This window comes from Pristiophorus japonicus, chromosome 5 (assembly GCF_044704955.1).
Source record: "Pristiophorus japonicus isolate sPriJap1 chromosome 5, sPriJap1.hap1, whole genome shotgun sequence".
NCBI lineage: Eukaryota > Metazoa > Chordata > Chondrichthyes > Pristiophoridae > Pristiophorus > Pristiophorus japonicus.
In genome coordinates this window covers 277,981,007-278,000,966 of record NC_091981.1, presented here as the reverse complement: position 1 = coordinate 278,000,966, position 19,960 = coordinate 277,981,007, and the positions used below count along the sequence as shown (strand labels likewise).

General features: G+C 46.9%; 1 protein-coding gene across 1 annotated transcript in view; it reads left to right on the top strand.

The window, feature by feature from the left end:
* Positions 1 to 19,960, top strand: part of LOC139264014 (NEDD8 ultimate buster 1-like) — a 75,992-nt gene that overhangs the window by 12,249 nt on the left and 43,783 nt on the right. The window contains exon 3 of the mRNA XM_070880116.1: positions 6,765 to 6,829. Coding sequence (XP_070736217.1) covers positions 6,765 to 6,829 — 65 coding nt within the window. The remainder of the gene's footprint in view (positions 1 to 6,764; positions 6,830 to 19,960) is intronic.

Below are 19,960 nucleotides of genomic sequence, written 5' to 3'. Positions count from 1 at the left end.
TGTCAACCCCTTAAGTATCATTCGTAAATCTATCCTAGCCAATTCACGCCTGTAAAGCATGCACTCCCATGTTCCGCCACCAGGGAGCGTGTCCCCTGAAGTCCCAAGGGATCGCAGCATCCCTTGGGAGCACTGTATATAAGCCGGCCCCTAAGGCCTGTTCCTCACTCTGGAGTGTCTTAATAAAGACTGAGGTCACTGTTACTTTAACCTCTATGTGTGCAGTCTCATCTGTGTTTGGAACATGTAACTGAAGTCCCTGATCCCTGGAATCATTCTCGTAAACCTTTTCTGCACCCTCTCGAAGGCTTTCACGTTCTTCCTAAAGTGCGGCGTCCAGAACTGCACGCAATACTCCAGTTGGGGCCGAAACAGTGTTTTATAAAGGTTCATCATAACTTCCTTGCTTTTTTAACTTATGTCTCTATTTATGAAGCCCAGGATCCCGTATACTTTTCTAACCGTTTTCTCAACCTGCCCTGCCACCTTCAACAATTTGTGCACATGAAGTAAAAGCCCATGGGATCCAGGGCAAAGTGGCAAGTTGCTCCAAAATTGGCTCAGAGGCAGGAAGCAAAGGGTAATGGTTGATGGGTGTTTTGTGACTGGAAGGCTGTATCCAGTGGGGTTTCGCAGGGCTCAGTGCTGGGTCCCTTGCTTTTTGTGGTATATATCAATGACTTGGACTTGAATGTTGGGGGTATGATTAAGAAGTTTGCAGATGACACTATAATAGGCTGTGTGGTTGATAATGAAGAAAAAAGCTGCGGACTGTAGGAAGATATCAATGTACTTGTCAGGTGGGCAGAACAGTGGCAAATGGAATTTAATCCGGTGAAGTGTGAAGTAATGCATTTGGGGAGGTCAAACAAGGCAAGGGAATTCACATTAAATGGTACGACATTGAAAAGTGTAGAGGAACAAAGGGACCTTGGAGTGCAGGTCCACAGATTCCTGAAGGTAGCAGGCCAGGTAGATAAGGTGGTTAAGAAGGCATATGGAATACTTGCCTTGATTAGTCGAGGCATGGAATACAAGAGCAAGGAAGTTATGCTTGAACTGTATAAAACACTGGTTAGGCCGCAGCTGGAGTACTGTGTGCAGTTCTGGTCACCACATTACAGGAAAGATGTGATTGCACTGGAAAGGGTGCAGAGGAGATTTACAAGAATGCTGCCTGGACTGGAGAATTTTGGCTATAGGGAAAGATTGGAGATGCTGGGTCTGTTTTCTTTGGAACAGAGGAGGCTGAGAGGAGACCTGATTGAGGTGTATAAAATTATGAGGGGCCTGGATAGAGTGGATAATAAGGTCCTGTTTCTCTTGGCAGAGGGGTCAACAACCAGGGGGCATAAGTAATTGGGGGGAGCGTTAGAGGATATATAAGGAGAAATTTCTTCATCCAGAGCGAGGTTGGGGTCTGGAACTCACTGTCTAAAAGTTTGGTAGAGGCAGAAACCCTCACCACATTTAAAAAATACTTGGATGTGCACTTAAAGTGCCGTAACCTACAGACTATGGACCAGGGGCTGGAAAGTGAGATTAGGCTGGATAGCTTTTGATCGGCCAGCGCGGACACGATTGGCCGAAATGGCCTCCTTCTGTTCAGTAAATTTCTATGATTCTATGATACCCCTAGGTCTCTCTGTTCATGCACCCCCTTTGAATTGTACCTTTTATATTGCCTCTCCTCATTCTTCCTACCAAAACATATCACTTTGCACTTTTCTGCATTAAATCTCATCTTATAAGAACATAAGAACATAACAAATAGGATCCGGAGTAGGCCATTTGGCCCCTTTAGCCTGCTCCGCCATTAAATAAAATCATGGCTGATCTGATCCTGGGCTCAGCTCCACTTCTCTGCACGCTCCCCATAATCCTTGACTCCCTTATCATTCAAAAATCTGTCTATCTCCACCTTAAATATATTCAATGACCCAGCCTCCACAGCTCTCTGTGGTAGAGCATTCCAAAGATTAACAACCCTCTAAGAGAAGAAATTCCTCCTCATTTTCATTTTAAATGGGCAACCCCTTATTCTGAAACTATGCTCTCTAGTTCTAGATTCCCGCACGAGGGGAAACATCCTCTCAGTATCTACCCTGTCGAGCACCCTCAGAATCTTACACGTTTCAATAAGAACACCTCTCAGTCTTCTAAACTCCAATGAGTATAGGCCCAACCTGCTCAACCTTTCTTCATATAATAGCCTTCCATCTGCCATGTGTCCACCCATTTCACCAGCCTGTCTATGTCCTCTTGAAGTCTATCCCTATCCTCATCACTGTTCATCCAAGTTTTGTGACTTCTTCAAATTTTGAAATTGTGCCCTGTACACTCAAGTCCAAGTCATTATTATATCAAGAAAAGCAGTGGTCCTTGTACCGACCCCTGGGGAACAACACTGTATATCTTCCTCCAGTCCAAGAAACAACCGTTCACCACTACCCTGTTTCCTGTCACTTAGCCAATTTTGTATCCATGCTGTCCCTGTCCCTTTTATTCCATGGGCTATTACTTTGCTCGCAAGCCTATTATGTGTCACTTTATCAAACGCCTTTTAGAAGTCCATTCTCACCACATCAACCGCATTGGCCTCATGAACCCTCTCTGTTACCTCGCAAAAAACTCAATCAAGTTAGTTAAACACAATTTGGCTTTCAACGGACCAGTGCTGGCTTTCCTTAATTAATCCCCACTTGTCCAAGCGACTATTAACTTTGTCCCTGATTATCATCTCTAAAAGTCTCCCCACTACCAAGGTTACTAGCGTGTAGCTGCTGGGATAATCCTTACACCTTTTTTTGAACAAGTGTGTAACATTTGCAATTCTCCAGTCCTCTGGCACCAACCCGTATCTAAAGAGGATTGGAACATTATGGCCACTAACTTCGCAATTTCCACCTTTACTTCCCTCAGCATCCTAGGATGCATCCCATCCAGTCCTGGTGACTTACCTACTCGAAGTACAGCCTGACTGTCTAATACCTCCTCGTCATCAATTTTTATCCCATCCAGTGTCTCAGCTACCTGCTGTTTCACAATGATTTTCGCAGCATCTTCTTCCTTGGCAAAGGCAGCTGCAAAGTATTCAGTTAGTCTCTCAGCCATACCCTCTGCCTCCATGTGTAGGTCTCCTTTTTGTCCCTAATCGGCCCCACCCCTCTAACTACCCATTTATTACTTATATGCCTATTTGAAGACTTTTGGATTCCCTTTTATGTTAGCTGCCAATCTATTCTCATACTCTCTCTTTGTCCCTCTTATTTCCTTTTCACTTCCCCTCTGAACTTTCTATATGCAGCCTGGTTCTTACGTATTCTCAACCTGACATTTGTCATACGCCCACTTTTTCTGCTTCATCTTACTTTCTATCACTGCCACCCCATGTTCTTTCTTCCCTTCCCATCGTTCCTGAACACCTTATATCCAGGAATATTTAGTACCCAATCTTGACCTTTTTGAGCCAGGTTTCTATTACTGCACGACATCCTCATCCAGGGAGCTCTGACATTCGTTGCCCTACCTTTGCTCCTAGTGAGAATGTACCTCGGACTGTACCCGAACCATCTCCTCTTTAAGGGCAGCCCATTGTTCGATTACAGTTTTGCCTGCCAGTCTTTGATTCCAATTTACCCGGGCCAGATCCATTCTCAATTCAATTAAATTGCCCTTCCTCCAATTAAGTATTTTGAGTCTAGATTGGTCCCTGTCCTTTTCCATAGCTAATCCAAACCTTACAGGCTGGAATTTCAGCTTTGCTGATTCTGGGGCGGTAATGATCGCCTGCCCAGAAGACCTCACCGCCGCCATTACCACCCCTCCGGGGCAAAAAAAGAAGTGCAAAAGTCCAGAAAATCCACCCCTATGATACTATGATCACTTTTCCCTAAATGTTCCCCGACTGACACTTGCTCCACTTGACCTACCTCATTCCCCAGAACCAGATCCAGCAATGCCGCCTCCCTCATTGGGCTGGAAACATACTGATCAAGAACGTTCTCCTGAACATACTTCAGAAATTCTTCCCCCTCTCTGCCCTTTACACTAATACTATCCCAGTCTATACTCGGAGAATTGAAGTCCCCCATTCTCATTACTCTATAGTTGTTGCACCTCTCTGTCATTTCCCTGGAAATTTGCTCCTCTATATCCTTCCCAATAGTTGGTGGCCTATAGAATGCAGCTAGTAGTTTAATGGCACCTCTATTGTGTCTTAACTCTAATCAAATAGATTCTGTCCTTGACCCCTCCAGGAACTTCTCTCTCTCCACCACTGTAATATTCTTCTTAATCAATACTGCCACCCCATGTTCTTTCTTCCCTTCCCATATTTTCTGAACACCTTATATCCAGGAATATTTAGTACCCAATCCTGTCCTTTTTTGAGCCAGCTTTCTATTACTGCACGACATCTTATTCCCATGTGGCTATTTGCGCCTGCAGCTCACCCACCTTATCCACCATGCCTTGTGCATTTACACACATACACTGTAAACCTATCTTATAACAGGTACAGCGTCAAAAATCCAGAAGCCTCGGGACCAAGGCCGCTCCAGATTCTGGGTATTTCCGGACTTCGGAATGTCTTTCCGACGTCCCGAGTCCAGAAACGCCTGGGCCAAGGTAGGTAGGTAGGGGAGGGGGGGGGAAGGGGGGGTAAGCGGTCGAGCGGAGGCGAGGTCGGCCCGAGGCAGAGGTCTGAGGCGGGGAGAGGTCGTCGGGGGAGAGATCAGTGGCAGCCCGAGTCTGAGTGGAGCTGGAGGAGGGGGGGGGTGGGGACACTGGGTCCGGATTCCAGAACATTTTCCGGATTCTGGAACATTTTCTGGATTCCGGACAACCCTGCCACAGATCGGCCCGATGTCCGGATTCCGGAACAGTCCGAATTTCGGAACTCCAGATTTCGGACACTCAACCTGTATTCTCTCTTAGTCTGACCTCACCTAATATCTTGCTATTTCTTACTCGAGTGTTATCGGTCTCTCCCCATCCTTTGAGCACTTTATTTCTCTTTTCCAATGCTACATCCTGGAGCCCATCCCCCTGCCAAATTAGCTTCAACCCTATCCAACAGCACTGGCAACCTCGCCCACACCCCCTTAAGTGAGGATATTGGTTCTGGCTCTGTTGAGGTGCAACCCGTCTGGCCTGTACAAGTCCCACCTCCCCCAGAATTGGACCCAATGTCCCAGGAATCTAAAGCCTTCCCTCCTGCACGATGTCTCCAGCCACGCATTCATCTGCTCTATCCTCCTATTTCTATACTCACTAGCTCGTGGCACCGGCAGTAATCCGGAGATTACCACCTTTGAGTTCCTGCTTTTTAATCCTTTTCCTAACTCCCGAAAGTCTGCCTGCAGGACCTCATCCCTCTTTCTACCTATGTCGTTGATACCAATATGGACCACGACCTCTGGCTGTTCACCCTCAGAATGTTCTGCAGCCGCTCAGTGACATCCTTGACCCTGGTACCAAGGAGGCAACACACCATCCTGGAGTCATGCCTACGGCCGCAAAAACGCCTGTCTGTTCCCCTAAATATTGAATCTCCTATTGCGATTGCTTTCCCGATCTTCCTCCTCCCCCCTTGTACAGCTGAGCCACCTGTAGTGCCGTGGACTTGGCTCTGGCTGTACTCCCCAAAGAAATCATTGCTCTCACCGGTATTCTGGCTAGAGAGTGAGATGCACTCAGGGGACTTCTGCACTGCCTGCCTGGTCCTTCTTGTCCATCTGGAAGTCACCTATTCCCTCTCTGCCTGCACACGCCTGTGCTGCAGGGTGACCATCTTCTGAAACGTACTATCCACGTAGCTCTCAGCCTCACGGATGTACCGCAATAATGCCAGCTCCAAAACCTGGAGCTTGAGCTCCTCCAGCTGACGACACTTCCTGCACATGTGGTTGTCCAGGACACGGGAAGCATCCTGGAGTTCCCACATGGCACAAGATGTGCATTCCACAGGACTGAGGTGCTCTGCTTAATAGACTGTTAACAAACTTAACAGAAACAAACTCAAGACTTAAAAAAAAACAATCACCAGCTACCCTCCAATCGGATCCTTCCCTTGTGCTGAAGTCACTTTAGTTTTTTTTAACCTCACTCCCCAACGCTCGAGCTCCCTCTGGGCCCTGGTCTCTCGGACCTTTCTTTATCTGCAGCCGCTCCTCTCGCTCTCCCACAGGTCTGCTCTCGTGCCTATTAACTGAGAGTCCTTGGGTTCTGTGACTCCGCTCCTCTGTTTCAGTTAGACGTCTCAACCGCCCGCCTCTCCACCGAATTCCTGCGCTCACCAAATTCTTCGAGTCTGCTTGCGATCCACTACCATTGCATTCTCCAAGCTCTGTGCTCAAGCTATATAAAGAGAGACTGTTTCCAATGGCTGAAGGTTCGCTAACCAGAGGACACAGATATGTGATCAAAAAAACATCCAAAGGTGACATGAGAAAAAACGTCTTTACACAAGGAGTGGTTAGGATTTGGAATGCACTGCCTGATTGGGTGATGGATACAGATTCAGTAGTAGCCTTCAAAAGGGAATTGGATAAATACTTGAAGGTGAGATAATTGCAGGGATATGGGGAACGAGAGAGGGAGTGGGACTAACGGGATTGCTCTTCGAGAGAGAGATGGGTCGAATGGCCTCCATCTAAACTGTACTATTTGATTCTATAGGAGAGTTCAAGTATTCTTTTTTTTTCCAAATGATAGGTGTGATGTATTTTTCTCAGTTTAAATACTCTGATTGTATTTTTCAGGAAAATGAAAAGAAGATGAAGATTACTATCTCCCCAAATGCTTCAGTTCATCACTTGTGCCTGGAGTAAGTAAATTATTAACTTTGTTATTTGACATTAACTGTGACTTGCTGCAACTGAATCAACCATCTCCAGTAATAAAGCACATAAAAGCCCAGCATTCCTTTCTGCTCCTGAAGTAAAGTGTTACATATGTAAACTTCACCAATCTGTAAGACTTGCCACCAGGGGGCGCACCTGGGGGAGACCCAAGGGTTATCTGCACACCCTGGGCAAGCAAGTATAAAAGGCAATCTACAATGCTGCTTCCTCACTCTGGAGTTACAATAAAGAGACCAAGGTCACAACAGTTTGAGCTTAAGATATACAGTCTTGTGGAGTTATTCTAAACGTAACAATTGGTGACGAGTAACAGATCACGAACTTTCATGCAGTTATGGCTGTCGTTGGTGTTCTTGAGAGATTTGTGGAGGGTGATCATTGGGAAGTCTTCGTTGAACGTCTTGGCCAGTGCTTCGTGGCCAACGAGCTGGAAAAGGCAGAAACCTCGATCAAGTGCAGGGCGATTCTCCTCACCGTTTGTGGGTCCATGATATATGGTCTCATCAAAAATCTGCTAGCACTGACAAAACCAACGGACAAGACATATAAAGAGGTGTGCACCTCAAGCCGAAGGAGAGCATCTTGATGGCCAGTTATCGCTTTTATACGCACCATCGCTCCGAGGGCCAGGTCGTGGTGAGCTATGTCGCCGACCTAAGACACCTTGCGGAACTGTGCGTATTTGCTGGATTTTTGTGGGTAGTGTTGCGGGACTTTTTCGTGCTTGGAATCAGCCACAAGGTCATTCTTTGCAAACTGCTGTCTGCCGAATCCCTAGATTTGAACAAGGCCATCACGATAGTCCAGGCTTTTATGTCCACGAACGATAACATGAAACAGATATCATTGCAGCATCGAACTCACCGGCAAATACTGTGCATAAAATTACGCCTTCAGCAGGCAGAACTGTACATGGCAGGATCTACACACCCGCAAAGGCCAGACTTAGGATGACTCAGAGTCCACCGTGGGACGTGAATGCGAAACCATTAGCACCATGTTGGCGCTGCGGGGGTAAGCATCGAGCCCATCAATTTCGATTCAAGCACTTCGTGTGCAAGGGCTGTGGAACAATAGAGCATCTCCAGCGAATGTGCAAACGTACTGCAACTCACCACATGGCAGAGTCGGCAGAAGATGTCCGATCCGGTGCAGATCACGCTGAACGAGTAAGAGAGGCAACTCAACCCGAGGCTGAAGAGGAAGTGTATGGGGTACACACATTCACCACCAAAAGCACTCCGATAATGTTAAAAGTCAAATTAAACAGCATTGCAGTTTCCATGGAATTGGACATGGGGGCGAGTCAGTCAATTATGAGCCAGAAGACTTTTGAGAAACTGTGGGGCAAGCGAGGCACAAAGGCCAAAACTAAGTCCGATCCACACCAAGCTGCACACTTACACCAAAGAGCTCATACTAGTCATTGGCAGTGTAATGAAGGTATCGTACGATGGAGCTGTGCATGATTTACCACTATGGATTGTACCAGGCGATGACCCAACGCTGTTCGGCAGAAGCTGGCTAGGAAAGATCCGATGGAACTGGGACGACATCAAAGCACTGTCTTCGGAGGATGACGCCTCATGCACCCAAGTGCTAAACAAATTCCTGTCGTTATTCGAGCCAGGTATCGGCAACTTCACAGGCGCCAAAGTGCAGATCCATCTAGTCCCTGATGCACGACCCGTTCATCACAAGGCCCGAGCGGTTCCATACATGATGCGAGAGAAAGTCGAGATCGAGCTGGACAGACTTCAATGAGAGAGGATCATATTGCCAGTCAAGTTCAACGAGTGGGTCAGTTCAATTGTTCTGTTGTTGAAAAGCGATGGGACGGTCAGAATCTGCGGAGACTACAAGGTAACGATCAACCGAGTCTCGTTACAGGACCAGTACCCACTACCCAAAACGGATTACCTGTTTGCAACGCTAGCAGGGGGGGAAGTCATTCACCAAGCTGGATCTAACCTCTGCTTACATGACACAGGAGCTGGTTGAACCTTGGAAAAAATTGACGTGCATCAACACACACAGAGGATTGTTCATATACCACAGATGCCCCTTTGGGATTCATTCATGCGTCCATCTTCCAGAGGAACATGGAGAGTCTGCTGAAATTGGTTCCACGCATGTGGTGTTCCAAGATGACATCTTGATCACTGGCTGCAACACCACCGAACACTTGCACAACCTGGAAGAGGTTCTCAAGCGACTGGACAGAGTGGGACTCAGGCTGAAACGCTCCAAGTGTGTTTTCCTGACACCAGAGGTCGAATTTCTGGGGAGAAAGATTGCGGCGGACGGCATCAGACCCACGGACTCCGAGACTGAGGCCATCAAGAATGCACCCAGACCACAGAATGTGACGGAGCTGCGTTCGTTCATGGGACTCCTCAACTATTTTGGTAACTTTCTATCGGGGTTGAGCACTTTGCTGGAACTATTGCATTTATTGCTATGCAAGGGTGACGACTGAGTTTGGGGTAAAGCTCAAGAGACAGCCTTTAACAAGGCCAGAAACCTACTATGTTCCAACAAGTTACTTGTACTGTATGACCTGTGTAAACGTTTAGTACTAGCTTGTGATGCATCTTCATACGGGGTCGGTTGTGTGTTACAGCAAGCCAATGGGTCAGGCAAACTGCAACCGGTTGCATATGATTCCAGAAGCTTATCTAAGGCTGAAAGAGCCTACAGTATGGTTGAAAAAGAAGCATTAGCATACATATACAGGGTTAAGAAAGTTCACCAATACCTATTTGGGCTCCGGTTCGAGTTCAAAACCAACCACAAACCGCTCATTTTGTTGTTCTCAGAAAGCAAAGGTATTAACACCAATGCTTCGTTCCGTATCCAAAGATGGGCACTAACGTTTTCTGCGTATGATTATATAATCTGCCACAGACCAGGCATGGAGAACTGCGCTGATGCCCTCAGTCGGCTACCATTGCCCACCACCAGGGTGGAAATGGGGCAACCCGTAGACTTGCTTCTTTTAATGGATACTTTTGAGAGCGAGAGGTTGCTCATCACAGCTCGCCAGATCAGGACCTGGACTAGCCAGGACCCGGTGCTATCACTAGTAAAAACATATAAATGTTTCCCTGCCTTTTTTTGGCAAAATTACACGAATCCCCCATAGGAGGCAGTCCAAATAGATGAACATTTCGTCCTTGCGTCGGTGGAACGGCTTAATTTCGTCTTGCATTTCCCCTGGGACCACCGACCAGCAGATACTGTGTCCTCAATGGGAGGCTGTGCTTGAGACTTTTGATTGGGGGAGGGGGGAGGAGGAGAGTTGTGGGGGGGGGAGGGGGGACGAGGAGAGTTTTTTGGGGGGGGGAGGAGAGAAAGAGTGTATTGGGGGGGTGGAGGAGAGTTTTGGTGGGGCGGGGTGGTGGAGAAAGAGTGTTTTGGGGGGGAAGAGAGAAAGAGTGTATTGGGGGAGGGAGAGAGAGAGAAAGAGTGTAGTGGGGGGGTGGAGGAGAGTTTTGGGGGGGGCGGGGTGGTGGAGAAAGAGTGTTTTGGGAGGGGGCGGGAGAGAAAGAGTGTTTTATATACTAGCATCTCTTTCTCGCTCTCTCTCTGGCTACCCTCCCCCCCCCCACACCCACCCCATGACATCGCGGCCAGCAGCTCGCATTTCTCCGGTAGGATTTACTTCATTTTTATTAGTATTTTAATTGTTTGAGCTTTTCCTTGCAATGTTTGGTGCTTGGTTGTTGAGGTCCTCTCCAGTTCCTTCTCTCCCCTATCCCTGCCCTAATGTCTGCCGAATGTGCACTGCTTTTTCTTCACTGTCCGCAAGGTTTTTCAGAGCTGGCCACATACGCTGACCTAAGTCGATTTGGAGTAAGTTTTTGCTGGCCAAAGTGGCATAAATGGCCAAAACTGTTGTAAGTGTCTGGGAACGCCCCCTTTTGAAAAAAAAAAACTGACCTAAAAAAAATCATGCCTAACTGACTTACTCTGGAGCAAATTTTGGGAGGAAAATGGCATTTTTTAAACTTAAACCAGAAAAAACAACTTATTCCCCAAAAAATTATGCAAGTCATGGCCAATGTTGGGCCCTAGGAAAGATGTTCCGAGTATCAGTGAATGCTTACTCTAAATGTATTGAATGTACAATAATGTCGACATGTACGTCCACTGCCACCATTGAAAGCCTCTGGGCCATGTTCGCCTCACATTGTTTGCCCGCGTCCTTGTTAGTGACAATGGACCATGCTTCACCAGCTCGGAATTCAACGAGTTCATGTCCCACAATGGCATCAAGCATGTCAGGTCTGCGCCGTTTAAGCCCGCATACAATGGTCAAGTGGAACGGGCAGTCCAAACCATCAAGCAGAGCTTGAAATGCGTGACACACGGTTCAGTGTAGGCCCGGCTATCTCGGATTTTGCTCAGCTACCGTACGCGACCCCACTTGCTTACCAGGGCTCCCCCTGCAAAATTGCTAATGAAGAGTGTTATGTATGTATGTAAACCTCACCAATACGTAAGACTTGCCACCAGGGGGCACACCTGTGGGAGACCTAAGGGTCACCTGTGCACCCTGGGCAAGCAGATATAAAAGATAATCTACCATGCTGCTTCCTCACTCTAGAGTCTGAATAAAGAGACCACGGTCACAACAGTTTGAGCTTACAATACAGCCTTGTGGAGTTATTCTGAACATAACAAATTGGCGACGAGTAACGGATCACGAACTTTCACGTGGTATTGGCTGCCGTTGGTATTCTTGAGAGATTTGTTGAGGGTGATGATTGGGAAGCCTTCATTGAGCGTCTCGACCAGTACTTCGTGGCCAACAAACTGGACACGGCTGAGACGGCGGTCAAGTGCAGGGCGATTCTCCTCACCCTATGTGGGTCTTCGATATATGGCCTCGTCAAAAATCTGCTGGCACCGGACAAATCAACGGGCAAGACTACACGGAGCTGTTCGGGAGCACCTCAAGCCGAAGGAGAGCATCTTAATGGCCAGGTATCATGTTTACACGCACCATCGCTCCGAGGGCCAGAACATGGCGAGCTTTGTCGCCGACCTAAGACGCCTTGCGGGACAGTGCAAATTTGCCGGATCTTTGGTGGAAATGTTGCAGGACTTTTTCGTGCTTTTTCAGCCACGAGGTCATTCTTCGCAAACTGCTGTCTGCCGAATCCCTAGATCTGAGCAAGGCCATCACGATAGCCCAGAACTGTACATGGCAGGGCCCACACGACCGCAGAGACCAGACCTAGGATGACGCAGAGCCTGCCGTGGGTTGTGAATGTGTATCCATTAACACCATGTTGGCGCTGCGGGGGCAGTCATAGAGCCCATCAATGTCGATTCAAGCACTATGTGTGCAAGGGCTGTGGAACAATGGGGCACCTCCAGCGAATATGCAAATGACCTGTGACTCACCACGTGGCAGAGTCAGGAGAGGACTACCGATCCAGCGAGGGTCACGCTGAACGAGCAGGAGAGGCAACTCAATCTGTGGATGAAGAGGAAGTATATGGGGTACACACCTTCACCACCAAAAGCCCTCCAATAATGTTAAAAATTAAACTCAACTCAGTCGCCATGGAATTGGACACGGGGGCGAGTCAATCAATAATGAGCCAGAAGGTATTCGAGAGGCTGTGGAGCGACAGAGCACAACGACCCAAGTTGATCCCAATTCAGGCAAAGCTGCGCACCTACACCAAGGAACTGATACCAGTTATTGATAGTGCGGACATAAGATTTTCCCATGAGGGAGCGGTGCACGATTTACCACTGTGGATTGTTTCAGGTGATGGGCCAACGTTGCTTGGTGGAAGGTGGATGAGAAAGATTTGATGGAACTGGGAAGACCTCTGTGTACCTTCTCCGGCGAACAATGTCTCCCTTGCTCAAAGGCTGAGCAAGCCCCCACCTTCAGCTAAAAATCAATCGAGCAGCGGTACAGGCGCGGTACCCACCACCCAAAGCAGACGACCTCTTGCTCCAGGTTGACCAAGCAGAGTAAGACTCCAGCCGAAACGATCCAAATGTGTCTTCCCGACGCCAGAGGCAAAATCCCTTCGGAGGAAGATCACGGCAATCGGCATCACGGACACGGACGAGAGTGCGTCCAGACCACGGAACGAGAGAGCGTCCAGACCACGGAACGAGAGAGCGTCCAGACCACGGGACGAGAGAGCGTCCAGACCACGGGACGAGAGAGTGTCCAGACCATGGGACGAGAGAGCGTCCAGACCACGGGACGAGAGAGCGTCCAGACCACGTGGTGTCACCGCAACGAAACAGAGGCATGTGTTGCCCAGCAAGAAAGACGACTGGGCTTGGTGCAAAGGTAAAGGGGCGGCATCTGAGAAGGCCAGGAACCCACTACGTTCCAATAAGTTGTTTGCACTGTGTAACCCATGTGAGCGCTCTTTTGTGACCAATGATGTATTATCATATGGGGTCAGGGGTACCTTACAACAAGCTAAAGTAGCGGGCGAACACCAACCGGTTGTATATCTATCTAACAAAGTATTTGTAACAAGTGATGTGTTATCACACGGCGTCGGGCGTGTTGTACAGCAAGCCAAAGTAGCGAGCGAGCCCCAACCAGTTGTACATGTATCCAATAAGTTAACCAAGGCAGTAGCCTGCGTTCACGGGACAAAAGAGACTTACCAACGAGTGTCCCAATATTTTCTCGAGTCAGACAAGCTGCCAATCTCACAATTTTTGGAGAGCAGAGGCATATAGAAACATAGAAACATAGAAAATAGGTGCAGGAGTAGGCCATTCGGCCCTTCAAGCCTGCACCGCCATTCAATGAGTTAATGGCTGAACATGCAACTTCAGTACCCCATTCCTGCTTTCTCGCCATACCCCTTGATCCCCCTAGTAGTAAGGACTACATCTAACTCCTTTTTGAATATATTTAGTGAATTGGCCTCAACAACTTTCTGTGGTAGAGAATTCCACAGGTTCACCACTCTCTGGGTGAAGAAGTTTCTCCTCATCTCGGTCCTAAATAGCTTACCCCTTATCCTTAGACTGTGACCCCTGGTTCTGGACTTCCCCAACATTGGGAACATTCTTCCTGCATCTAATCTGTTTAAACCCGTCAGAATTTTAAACGTTTCTATGAGATCCCCTCTCATTCTTCTGAACTCCAGTGAATACAAGCCCAGTTGATCCAGTCTTTCTTGTTATGTCAGTCCCGCCATCCCGGGAATCAGTCTGGTGAACCTTCGCTGCACTCCCTCAATAGCAAGAATGTCCTTCCTCAAGTTAGGAGCCAAAACTGTACACAATACTCCAGGTGTGGCCTCACCAAGGCCCTGTACAACTGTAGTAACACCTCCCTGCCCCTGTACTCAAATCCCCTCGCTATGAAGGCCAACATGCCATTTGCTTTCTTAACCGCCTGCTGTACCTGCATGCCAACCTTCAATGACTGATGTACCATGACATCCAGGTCTCGTTGCACCTCCCCTTTTCCTCATCTGTCACCATTCAGATAATAGTCTGTCTCTGTTTTTACCACCAAAGTGGATAACCTCACATTTATCCACATTATACTTCATCTGCCATGCATTTGTCCACTCACCTAACCTATCCAAGTCACTCTGCAGCCTCATAGCATCCTCCTCGCAGCTCACACTGCCACCCAATTTAGTGTCATCCGCAAATTTGGAGATACTACATTTACTCCCCTCGTCTAAATCATTAATGTACAATGTAAACAGCTGGGGCCCCAGCACAGAACCTTGCAGTACCCCACTAGTCACTGCCTGCCATTCTGAAAAGTACCCATTTATTCCTACACTTTGCTTCCTGTCTGCCAACCACTTCTCAATCCACATCAGCACACTACCCCCAATCCCATATGCTTTAACTTTGCACATTAATCTCTTGTGTTGACCTTGTTGAAAGCCTTCTGAAAATCCAAATACACCACATCAACTGGTTCTCCCTTGTCCGTTCTACTGGAAGCATCCTCAAATCAATGCTTTGTTTCGAATATGTCTAACTCTGTCTATGCACTGTAACACGATCCACCACGGTCCAGGCACTGAGAGCGGCGCTAATGCCCTCAGTTGGCTACCGTTGCTCACCACCATGGTGGAAACGGCGCAGCCCGCAGACCGGCTCATTGTTATGGAAGTGCTAGAAAGCAAGGGGTCAACCATAACGGCCCCCCAGTTTAGGACCTGCACCAGCCAGGATCCCACGTTACCGCCTGCTAATGGCGAACAGCTAGACAGGATGTTGCAGCTTATCCGTCGCAAAGACGAACTGCTCATCCCATCACATAGCCCCCTATGGGGCAACCCTGCAATGTTGCAAAGAAAGGCAGAGAGGCTGCACACAGTCAGTGGTCCAGGGCCTCCATACCATGGCCCAGGATCCATGGGGACCACGCGGCCTCCCGCCACTACTGAAAGTCTCAAGGCCATATCGGCCATCCTTGGCTTGCCAGACCTTAGGGTCAGAGACAATTGTCCGGAGTGGGCAGCCCAAATCATAAAGCCAAGCACCACACGTGTCACGGTAGACTCCCCACAGACCCGGCTATCCTGGGTGCTACACAGTCACCGGACAGAATCACTCAGAACCGCGCCTTCCGTATGCTATCAGCAGAGAATGTACCATGATCATATGGCTCCTCCACGCGACATCAGAATAAATGATGTAGACCATGCTCATGGCCCCAGATGGGTTGCTGGCACTGTGTTAGCCAAGGAGGGGAATGGAGTGTTTGTTGTCAAACTTTTGAACAGACAAACGTGCAGAAAGCACTTGTATCAGACCAAACTGCGGTTCACTGACAACAAAGAACAGTTTGAAGAGGACATTACCATCATTGATCCACCCGCACACACCCAACCAGCAATCGACCTCGCAGTCAACCACGAGGATGAACTCACCATGCCCGACAGTCCGATCAGACCAGCCACAGTGCAGTGCAGCAATGATCCGACCAACTCACCCATGTCAGGACTTCAACTCAGGCGATCAACCTGGGAACGCAGAGCCCCGGATCGCTTCAACTTGTAAATAACTTGTACATAAGACTTTGCGGGGGAATGATGTTATATCTGTAAACATCACCAGTATGTAAGACTTTCCACCAGGAGGCACACCTGGGGGAGACCCAAGGGTCACCTGCACACCCTGAGCAAGCAGGTATAAAAGGTAATCTACAATGCTGCTTCCTCACTCTGGAGTTACAATAAAGAGACCAAGGTCACAACAGTTTGAGCTTAAGATATACAGTCTTGTGGAGTTATTCTAAACTTAACATAAAGTATTACAATGAAGTGTTATTTCATTGGCTGTAGAGCGCCTTGAGAAGTCTGGCCCAATATAAATGCAAGTCTCCCTTTCATTCTTTCTAAAGATAGATTGGCATGATGTTAAATAAAAAAATAATGATTCTTTACAAATAATCTTTTTTTTAGCCACTTACTGTCTTTTAAAGAAAGAAAGACTTACATTTATATAGCGCCTTTCACAACCACTGGATGTCTCAAAGTGCTTTACAGCCAATGAAGTACTTTGGGAGTATAGCCACTGTTGTAATGTGGGAAACGCAGCAGCCAATTTGCACACAGTAAGCTTCAGCAAATATTGGCCAGGACACCGGGGATAACACCCCTGCTCTTCTTCGAAATAGTGCCATGGGATCTTTAACATCTGAGAGGGCAGATCGGGCCTCGATTTAACATCTCATCTGAAAGAGGGCACCTCTGACAGTGCAGCACTCCCTCAGCACTGCACTGGAGCGTCAGCCTAGATTCATGTGCTCAAGTCTCTGGAGTGGTTCTTGAACCCACAACCTTCTGACTCAGAGGCGAGTGTGCTACCCACTGAACCACGACTGACATAAGAACATAAGAGCATCAGAATTAGGAGCAGGATTAGGCCATTTGACCCCTCGAGCCTGCTCCACCATTTAATAAGATCATGGCTGATCTGATCTTGGAATCAGCTCCACTTCCCTACCTGCTCCCCATAAACCTTCACTCCCTTGTCGATCATAAATCTGTCTGTCCGCCTTAAATATATTCAATGACCCAGTCTACACTGCTCTCTGGGGCAGAGAATTCCATAGATTTGAGAGAAGAAATTCCTCCTCATCTCAGCTCTAAATGGGTGACCCCTTATTGTTAAACTATGCCCCCTCCGCTAGTTTTGGACTCACTCAGGAGTGGAAATGTCCTTTCTGCATTTACCTTGTCGAGCCCCCTCATTATCTTATATGTTTCAATAAGATCACCTCTCATTCTTCTAAATTCCAATGAGTATAGGCCCAAACTACTCGTCCGTTCTTCATAAGTCAACCCCCTCATCTCCGGAATCAATCTAGTGAACCTTCTCCGAACAGTTTCCAATGCAAGTATATCCTTTCTTAAATACGGAGACCAAAATTGTACACAGTACTCTAGGTGTGTCCTCACTAATGCCCTGTACAGTTGTAGCTGGACTTCCCTGCTTTTATACTCCATTCCCCTTGCAATAAAGGCCAACATTCCATTTGCCTACCTAATTACTTGCTGTACCTGCATGCTAACTTTTTGTGTTTCATGCACAAGGACCCCCAGGTCCCTCTGTACTGCAGCATTTTGTAGTTTCTCTCCATTTAAATCATAATTTGTTCATTTATCCCCACTCTTTGTTTTCTGTTAATTAGCCAATCCGTCATCCATGTTAATATATTATGTCAACCCCGTGAACTTTTATCTTGTGCAGTAACCTTTTATGTGGCATTTTATCTAATGCCTTCTGGAAATCCAAATACACCACATCCATTGGTTACCCCTTATCCACCCTGCTCATTACATCCTCAAAGAACTCTAGCACATTTGTCAAACATGATTTCCCTTTCATAAAACCATGTTGACTCGGCTTGACTGTATTATGCTTTTCCAAATGTCCTGATACTGCATCCTTAATAATGGATTCCAGCATTTTCCCAATGACAGATGTTAGGCTACCTGGATTCTGTTTGCCTCCTTTTTTTAAATAGGGGCATTACATTTGTGGTTTTCCGGTCCGCTAGGACCTGTCCAGAATCCAGGGAATTTTGGTAGATTACAACCAATGCATCCACTATCTCTGTAGGGCGTCTTTTAAGACCGTACGATGTATTCCATCAGGTCCAGAGGTCTTGTCCATCTTTAGTCCCATTATTTTACCGGGTACTTTTTCTTTAGTGATAGTGATTGTTTTAAGTTCCTCCCTCCCTATAGCCCCCTGATTATCTATTACTGGGATGTTTTTAGTGTCTTCTACCATGAAGACCGATACAAAATATTTGTTCAGTTTCTCCGCCATTTGTTCCCCATTATTAATTTCCCAGTCTCATCCTCTAAGGGACAATGTTTACTTTAGCTACTCTCTTCCTTTTTATATACCTATAAAAGCTCTTACTATCTGTTTTTATATTTCTTGCTAATTTACTCTCATAATCCATCTTCCCTCTCTTTATAATTGTTTTAGTCGTCCTTTGCTGATGTCTTAAAATGTCCCAATCCTCTGGCCTCCCACTAAAAGCAGGGAAGTCTTGCTATAATTATACAGGGTATCGGTGAGGCCACATCTGGAATACTGCGTGTAGTTTTGGATTCCATATTTACGAAAGGATATACTTGCTTTGGAGGCAGTTCAGAGAAGATTCACTCGGTTGATTCCAGAGATGAGGGGGTTGACTTATGAGGAAAGGTTGAGTAGGTTGGGCCTCTACTCACTGGAATTCAGAAGAATGAGAGGTGATCTTACCTAAACGTATAAGATCATGAGGGGGCTTGACAAGGTGGATGCAGAGAGGCTGTTTCCACTGATGGGGGAGACTAGAACTAGAGGGCATGATCTTAGAATAAGGGGCCACCCATTTAATACTGAGATGAGGAGAAATTTCTTCTCTGAGGGTTTTAATCTGTAGAATTCGCTGCCTCGGAGAGCTGTGGAAGCTGGGTCATTGAATAAATTTAAGACAGAAATAGACAGTTTCTTAACCAATAAGGGAATAAGGGGTTATGGGGAGTGGACAGGGAAGTGGACCTGAGTCCATGATCAGATCAGCCATGATCTTATTGAATGGCGGAGCAGGCTTGAGGGGCCAAATAGCCTACTCCTGCTCCTATTTCTTATGTTCTTATTTATGTTCTAATCTTGGCAACTTTGTATGCCTTTTTAAAAATTTTATGCCATCCTTTGCTTCCTCAGTTAACCACGGATGGTTCTCTCTTCTCTTAAAGTCTTTCCTTCTCACTGGAATATATTTTTGTTGAGAGTTATGAAATATCTCCTTAAATGTCTGCTATTGATTATCAATCGTCTTACACTTTCATCTATTTTCCGAGTCCGCTTTAGCCAACTTTGCCTTCATGCATTTGTCGTCTCCTTTGTTTGAGTTTAGGACACTGGTTTGAGATCCAATTTTCTCATCCTCCAACTGAATTTGAAATTCAACCATGCTATGGTCACTCTTTCCTAGAGGATCATAAGAATATAAGAACATAAGAAATAGGAGCAGGAGTAGGCCATTTGACCCCTTGAGCCTGCTCTGCCATTTAATAAGATCATGGCTGATATGATCATTGACTCAGCACCAATTCCCTGCCCGCTTTCCATAACCCCTTACATCCCTTATAAATCAAAAATCTGTCTATCTCCACCTTAAATATATTCAATGGCCCAGACTCCACAGCTCTCTGGGGCAGAGAATTCCATAGATTTACAACCCTCTGAGAGAAGAAATTCCTCTTCATCTCAGTTTTAAATGGGCGACCTCTTATTCTAAGACTATGTCCCCAATTTTAGTTTCCCTGTGAGTGGAAATATCCTCTCTGCATCCACCTTGTCGAGCCCCCTCATTATCTTATATGTTTCCATAAGATCACCTCTCATTCGTGTGAACTCCAATGAATATAGGACCAAACTACTCAATCTATCTTCATAAGTCAACCCCTCATCTCCGGAATCAATGTAGTGAACCTTCTCTGAACAGCCTCCAATGCAAGTATATCCTTCCTTAAATATGGAGACCAAAACTGTAAGCAGTACTCCCGGTGTGGTCTCACCAATACCCTGTTATAGTTGTAGCAAGACTTCCC